This window comes from Salmo salar, chromosome ssa07 (genome assembly GCF_905237065.1).
Source record: "Salmo salar chromosome ssa07, Ssal_v3.1, whole genome shotgun sequence".
NCBI classification, from domain to species: Eukaryota; Metazoa; Chordata; class Actinopteri; order Salmoniformes; family Salmonidae; genus Salmo; species Salmo salar.
The window spans coordinates 16,783,075-16,791,361 of NC_059448.1; the positions used below are offsets into that span (position 1 = coordinate 16,783,075).

Sequence of the window (8,287 nt, forward strand, 5' to 3'; positions counted from 1 at the left end):
TTCACGCGCATTTGTCGGTTTGTTGATTGTACCGCATGTGTATCAGGTCACTTTATATATACTGTATTTTTAAGGCATCTACTTGGGAATTGCATATAGTGACTGATAATAGAATGGCACCGTGTTATGTTAAGGGTTAATGCTTATATAGCTTCCTGCTATTTTTTTTTTTACAATTGCAGTATGATTTCAGTTCGCAATTGTGGGTCTGATTAAGGTTAGCGTGTTCCTCTCCTGAATCTTTTTTTATTTTTATGATGGTCCCACAAGTCAAGCCGTCTCTCCTGTGAAAATGAGCTTAGTCAATGTCACATGCTAGCACCCCAGGTGGGAAGTTGAATGCAAAGAGTCAAGTTTGTCACAGTAGACAGATCAGTGACTTTGCAGCCATACGAGATCAACGGGTGCATTCTTTACAGACTAACAGTAAGCTTAGGAAAATGGCCCTCTCCCTCCCCCAAGAAATAAAAACAAATTGAAACATGTCTCTCCATCTGTCAATACACTACAATAAGACCTTGTCATTCACTGCATAGAAAGCAGTCCCTACTTTGGTCAATTAAAAAAGGAAAACAACGACAACAACAACAATATCAACAAAATAAATGCATTACAATATTGTCTATCTCCAAACTAGCCTCTAATAATTGGCGTATCTATAAGCACTACCTACATAGGCAAAACTTGGTATTGCATAATTTTCATAAATCTGAATTCTGCTCTCCTCAATAGTAACTGGAAGATGAAAAACAAAAAACAAAACGATAAAAATGATAAAACAAAAATGAAAGGTTATTGGAAAACCACCGAAAACACTGAAAAATAATGCTGGTGATTTTAGACTTTAGAACGGCGACTATACTTGATATGCACCGTAACTGTGAGATAAAGTAGTAAATGGAAGTAAAAAATCAACAATGTCACAATTTTCATTCAGAGTACAAAAAAAAGTATTATCATAAATTGTTTAGTTTCTTTTCTATAATGGTAATAAATGCCGCAAAAAAACAAGTGTAGTGATGTCTTTATATTCAAAGGCAAGGCACGTAATGTGGACTATATGTCATCGTGCAAATGAAGAGTATTGGAGAGATTTGTCATATAAATATATCTGGACTTGGAGAGAGGTCAAGTCAATAAACCTGCCTTGCACAATTCTAGATTTCAGGGAATGCCACCACTGTATCTGGGATTTTTAGTGTTCAAGCGGCAAAATGTGCAACCCACTGCAACCTTGCAGGTTCGAGGTTGCACAAAAAGTGTCGATTTTTCGACATACACATACATTTTAGTGAATGACTTTAACAGCCTGCATTCGTTTTTTTTTCTTCGTCAAGTCATATTGTAAACACAAGCTTCATAAGCTAATGGCCAAATGAATATGTTCTTGATTTCGAATGGCATTTTATACACTATGTGTGTTTAATTGTTTTACTTTCTGTTTGTTATTTTTTCCACAATAAATAAAAAGCTCCCCATGAGACTGAGTAGGGCTCAATAGAAGTGCTGGTTTGTTCATATTCAGTTCTGCACCGGTAGCTTAATGCGCACCTTCAAGCACATCTCTGCATTTCAGGCTTAGTATTTTTTTCTTTCCATATTGAGACACAAAGAAATGCGACTGAAATCAACTCAAATGTTTTTTTAAACATTTCACGTTTATGTATTTAACCCAAAAAACGTATATTTATCCCCCTTCCTTTAGAGTCTTAGGGCTGACAGACTGATAGCTTCCCTTCAAAAATTCAATTGCACTTGCCTCTTTCGAGTTTTCAAGATTATTTTTTTAAATCTTAAAAAAAAACTTTTTGTAAAGGAGATACGAATTCTTTCAAAAAAAGGGGTCAAATCTCTAACCTAAAAATAGTGTTTTAGTCTTCTTTTTTTTTTACCATAGTAAGAGTTAGGAGTACTCTTAGGAGTATAACTAACTTTTAAGTAGATAGCAGTACAGAATCAACAGGATAATGAGTAAAAAAAAATATATATCACAGTAAACTGAAATCTAAGGGAAAAAACACTCTGAATTCACAATTTGTTCCTATGGTTACACAGTGAATAGTATGACATAGAAGGGGTAAAGGTCAAAGTTGAATAACTTACAGTCGGGTACGTCTACTACCAGCCAGTCTTTGTGTGTTTCAGACCACTTCCCCTGTTCGTAAATCAAGGTTAGAAACTCCCAACATCAAAATGAAGAAGAACACCACTATTAGACTAAGAGTTGTCATGCAAAACATTAAGGCATCTTAAGTTTTTTTGTACAGGATACATCACAGTATTTTGAATAGAAAGGCTCTTCTCACACAATGACTGACTGGCATGGCGAAGGGTTAGCTAGAGTGGACCGGATCAGTTTTGCTCCAAACCTACTCGAGTCTTCTTGGCCAATGTCCCGAAGGAGGAGGGGATTGGGGGTGGGGGGTGGGGGGTGGGGGGGGTGGGGGGGGGTGGGGGGGGGTGGGGAGGGAGGGAGGGAGGGTGTAAGCACCATTGTTTTAAGTGCTGCTTGCTGGTTAGTTCCCCCGTAGCCGACACTTCTTGCCCCTTGAGCGGTCTTCAGTTCTCTGCCTCTGTGTGGAGGAGGGGGGGTTCACCAATGATGTTTATGCTGTAGTTCTGGTGGACATTTGTTGGCAGAATCTGAGTCCCGTTCGTGACTTGGAATGGAACTAAGCTCGCCCAGGTACCAGGACTGTGGAAACACAACAGAGAGAGAAGGAGAGAACGGAAGAGGGTTTTGAGTCACCTGCATTGAGCAATGGAAGCATTTGGACACTTTGGAAAGCATGAGTAAAGATAAAATAACAGCAGAACAATCAGATTTTCTACACACACAATCATGAAATACTCTGCAGCATTACATTACACTGTAACACGACATCACTATAAAATGAACAGTTAACACTTTAGAGGGATAGTCAGCTGAGAAAAATAGTCAACTGAGGACAAAACACAAAAGGATTTATTCATAATGTCAAACCTACAGTAAATTAACCAATTATTTTGTTAGGCAGAAAACACACTTCTGTGCATATAGCATTTATGTCTTGTTAGGATGTGTCATTACTATGCAGCGTCAATCAATCAAATGTCTACGAATCCATCAATCAAATTCTATGGCAGTGTTTTATGAACATTTTTTTTTTTAAACGGCTCCCACAATAGTTTCATCCCTCTCATCCAATCATGTTGCTTTATCCAGGAAGAGTTTGACGTAAAGGTCTTATGTCTAGTCTAATCAGTCTATGGCTCGAAGGGGGACACAGTCAAACAAAGCGCTTCCAGTGTATTCCACCCATTCCTCTGAGGAGGATGTCAAGCGAGGATCACACCTAATCCCATATTGACAGACCCTCTCCATGTTGATCAATGGTGCTACGGAAGGGGGTTGGGATCTTTACAAATCCTCCCCATCCCCATTCAACGCACGCTAATGCAACACAACACAGCGATTGTTCACCGGAGGCGCAAACCGAAAGTGCAGCCTGCTTGCGAAACACAAACAATGTGTTGTTGTTCTCAAGGGGCTCAATGATACGTACATGTCGAATAATGAATGAATTACCCCCCCCACTGCTGCTACGTCTGAAATACCTGTCTTGTCTTGCACAATTGCTGCATTATAGGCCAACACTGTATACAGGGCCTGATATATAGACACTAACTATAATCTTATTTTTCAGGGGGGTGGGTGGGGGGGGGGACGGTATGTTTGAAAGGTTATGTAGGTTAACTAAGTCCCTCCACTGCCCCATGCCGGTGTAAGGCTTCCTCAATAAATATGGAGAAGAGAGTAGATTCCTGTTGTCAGTGGGATAGGAAGACGACCTAACGAGGGAAAAGGAGAGGAGTGGGGACTGGATATGGTGGAACACTGACTTCATTTTCCCTGAGGCTGTCCCACCTGACAGGACTGGGTCTGTATCCATGAATGGTGTCTAATGATCTGGTCTGCATTTTATACAAAACCCTGGGAAACCCTCAGCTAAAAACAATGGGAACCACATATTCAGTACGTCGCTAAGAGGATCATAGAAAATAAAACAAGAGAGAGAGAGAAAGGCAGAGATAAAGAAATAACATTTGACAACTAAATTTGATAAAGAGGGAAACATTGGAATCTTGTACAGTCAGTTCCAGTCCTATAAAGGGTTAAAACACCAGAGATGATCTACACAAACTATTTGGGCAGGGCTTTTCTCTCCTACTCCATCCTCATTTCTCCTTGACCCCCCCCCCACTCCCTTCATCATTCTCGCTCCTCCTACCAGCCCCCTTACCCTCTCTCTCTCTCTCCCTCTCTTTTTTCTCCCTCCCTGTCTTTGCCTAACTCTCTCTGTCTCCCTCTCTCGCTGGCATGCCAAAAATCATCTGACAGGAAATGAGAGATTACGTTTTTCCTACCTTGCTGAACAAAGAGAGCTCAGAGCAGGCTGGTTCCCTGCAGTATTCTGTCCTTCCCTCGTCTCTCTAATACACACACACACACCCTCTCTCTCTCCCACTCTGTGTCCTACTCTAAAGGCCTTCTCAGGTGAGGACAGCGTAGACACAGTAAAGGTAAACAGTGTTCATTACGCAGTCCATCACACTGTCAATCTCATATTACCACATATAGAATTTCGCCAAATGATTCATTGTTTACAAGAAAAGATGATGTCTTTGCTTGAGTTAGGGATTTCATTCATTTAGCCTTTACACTGAAGTGCAAGTCTGTATCTCAAATGGTACCGTATTCCCTATTTATTTGACTACTTTGGACAAAGGCCTAAAGTGCACTATATATGGACGCAGCCCAAGTTCACTTCCCCTACACAGGCGTGCAGGTGGCTTCAGACGAGGGCACTCACTAACACTAATGAGAGAAACAACTTTCCTCATGGATTCCTGCTGCGTAATCTATCCCCGATGGCCTCCTCTAGCTCCATCTTAGAGCTCCACGGAGCCAAATCACACTCATTCTCCTCCTCACAAGCGGAGCTCCAGCGGGCTTCTTTCAAGGATTAAGCCCAACCAAATTAGATTATCTAAATGGCATCTTAATGGATTGCTGACCCATTTCCTGCCGGATGGCAACATGCAAGTCTGGGAGTGTTTGAATTTGGGTCCTAGTGTGGAGTGGTTCGTTCATCAGACAAAGGATAATACAAACCCACCTCATCTTAACGAAATGTCATTTAAACAGCACATCCAACTTCTCGATCCTATGAACAAGCCTTTGCTAGTGAAATGATGGAATGCTTAATCTCTCTCTGAGATTCAGATTACTCAACGCGTGCAGAGAAAGACAAGTGTAAGCAAGAGAAAATCAACAACCACAATCTCAATACACAATGTCTCAGTACAGTCCATGAGCGATGCACCAGGTTATTCAGAGTGTCAATACTTTGCTGATAAAAATACGGAATTCCTCATCTACCCCCCCGAGATTCAGATTACCAAGACATCACTCGGTCTGAGGAGTAAGCAATGTGTGGTTAGTTAGAAAGTTACAGATAAAATGAAGATTACATGAAAGATAGCATCAACTATCATTTCAGGGTCAGGGACAATATAATGCCAAGGTTCCTACTATCAACTAAAGTGTTCTACAGTTGCAGTTAGCAATCTACACTGGCACTCTTCAGCAACATTTGAATTCAGTTCCTATCATACAGATACTCAAGCTCACCCAGCTAGTTCTGATTTTGCTTCTGGAAAATCTACAGAAGACAATGAACTTGTCTGAGCTGTCCTCTCTTGCAGTCTTTATCTTTCAAGAGGCAGCACTGATGATTTCATGAACTATCTCACTGAAAATATGGAAACCATCTAAAAACATACTTCAATTGCACTCAGAAACCCACTTATAGGAGACTCATGAGTTGGGAATTCCATGACAGAAGACATTGATTTAAATACCTGCTTAACTTTGAGTTGTATTAAAAGTCTGAAAGACAAATAATAAGGTTCCAAATGCAAAATATAAAAACCGTATACCGTAAGGAATCTGAATTGCGGTATCCTGACGTGCTCGTAAATCAATGAATCAAGTCTGACTAGAAATGGGTTATTCTTTCACTGCACCGCTCATCGCTCCTAAAGGCTTATACTGTACGATCAGGGAGGACCAGAAGTCGAGTCTCTGTTAGTCATGTCTAAGCAGAGAGAGAGAAAGAGATAGCGGGAGAGAGAGGGCAAAGAGAGAGAGAAAAGAGAGAGAGAAGTGAGAGAAGCAAGAGAGAGGGCACAGAGAGAGAGAGAAGTGAGAGAGAAGAGAGAGAGAGGGCAAAGAGAGAGCGAGAAGTGAGAGAGGAGAGAGAGAGAGAGAAAGAGAGAGGGCAAAGAGAGAGAAAAGAGAGAGAGAAGTGAGAGAAGCAAGAGAGAGGGCACAGAGAGAGCGAGAAGTGAGAGAGAAGAGAGAGAGAGGGCACAGAGAGAGCGAGAAGTGAGAGAGGAGAGAGAGAGAGGGCAAAGAGAGAGCGAGAAGTGAGAGAGGAGAGAGAGAGAGAGAGGGCAAAGAGAGAGAGATAGAGGGAGAGAGGCCTCCTTGTAGCTCAGGAATATATTTCCTCTTACCTCCACTGGTCTATTAGGAGGCCTAGAGAAGGGGCTCTCAGAAAACCCTTTAACCTCAGAGAGGGCAGAGTAGGCCAGTGGAGGTTTGAAGAGAACAGCACATATACATGCACCCCATCGATTCCCTCTATCCTATTATGTATACAGCTGTGTTCTACCATTTTAGAACAAGGAGAAACAAGGAGAAACTATTCAGGAAATGCTTCTACACCTGCATTGCTTGCTGTTAGGGGTTTTAAGCTGGGTTTATGTACAACTGATGTAAGAATGGCTTTATAAATACATTTATTGATTTATTTATTGACTGACTGAGCTAGTTTCTCTGACAGACAAGGCCCTGGTGAAATAGAAGTGAACATGTTTTCTAAGAGAGGGAGACAAAAAGAGAGAGTGAGAAAGCGAGAGAGAGCGAGAGAGAGCGAGAGAGAGAGCGAGAGAAAGAGAGAGAGCGAGAGAAAGAGAGAGTGAGCAAGAGAAAGACAGACAGAGAGAGCAAGAGAAAGAGCGAGAGCGAGAGAAAGAGAAAGAGAGCGAGAGAAAGAGAGAGAGCGAGAGAAAGAGAAAGAGAGAGAGCGAGAGAAAGAGAGAGAGCGAGAGAAAGAGAGAGAGCGAAAGAGAGAGATAGCGAGAGAAAGAGAGAGAGAGCAAGAGAAAGACAGAGAGAGAGAGCGAGAGAAAGAGAGAGAGCGAGAGAAAGAGAAAGAGAGCGAGAGAAAGAGAGAGAGCGAGAGAAAGAGAGAGATAGCGAGAGAAAGAGAGAGCAAGAGAAAGACAGAGAGAGAGAGCGAGAGAAAGAGAGAGAGCAAGAGAAAGACAGAGAGAGAGAGAGAGAGCGAGAGAAAGAGAGATAGCGAGAGAAAGAGAGAGAGCATTGACGGAGGTACTTGTCTCTTTAAGTAGGCGGAGTGGGGTTATAGGACAAAGCCGGAGAGGCAGAAATGTTCACATACTGTAGCTAAAACGTTGACCTGTAATGACATGTCTATGCATTGGCATTGTTAAGTCTTTCCATAGAATGGTTTTACAGTAGCTGCCACAATTACATCCAAATGATGAAAACAAAAAAGATCCTTCTTTTGACTACGCTGCAGCAGTAGATGTAAATTAGAAACTACACTGAGTGTACAAAACATTAAGAACACCTGGTCTTTCTATGACATGGACTGACCAGGTGAATCCAGGTGAAAGTTATGATCCCTTATTGATGTAACTTGTTAAATCCACTTCAATCAGTGTAGATGAAGGGGAGGAGACAGGTTAAATAAGGATGTTTAAGTCTTGAGACAAGTGAGACATGGATTGTGTATATGTGACATTCAGAGGGTAAGACATAATATGTATTGCCTTTGAACAGGGTATGGAAGTAGGTGCCAGGCGCACCTATTTAGTGTCTCAAGACTCTGGGTTTTTCACACTCAACAGTTTCCTGTGTGTATCAATAATGGTCCACCACCCAAAGGACATCCAGCCAACTTGACACAACTGTGGGAAGCATTGGAGTCAACCCTGTGGAACAAACACTTTCGACACCTCGTAGAGTCCACGCCCTAACGAATTGAGGCTGTTCTGAGGGCAAGAGGGGGTGCAACTCAATATTAGGAAGGTGTTCCTAATGTTTTGTCCACTCTGGGTATATAAATAAAATGACCGTAATGTACTGGCACCTCAGAACACCCATACAAAGGGCTTTCTGTCTCCGCCACGCAGTTTGAGACTCAACTCAAAC

General features: G+C 41.8%; 1 protein-coding gene across 13 annotated transcripts in view; it reads right to left on the reverse strand.

The window, feature by feature from the left end:
* Positions 1-2,458: 2,458 nt before the first annotated feature.
* LOC106608626 (nuclear factor 1 B-type) overlaps positions 2,459-8,287 on the reverse strand; it is a 98,113-nt gene continuing 92,284 nt past the window's right edge. For all 13 annotated transcript variants that reach the window (XM_045721612.1, XM_045721608.1, XM_045721610.1 and 10 more), the window contains one exon: positions 2,459-2,695. In XM_045721612.1, coding sequence (XP_045577568.1) covers positions 2,560-2,695 — 136 coding nt within the window. In that variant the 3' untranslated portion in view covers positions 2,459-2,559. The remainder of the gene's footprint in view (positions 2,696-8,287) is intronic.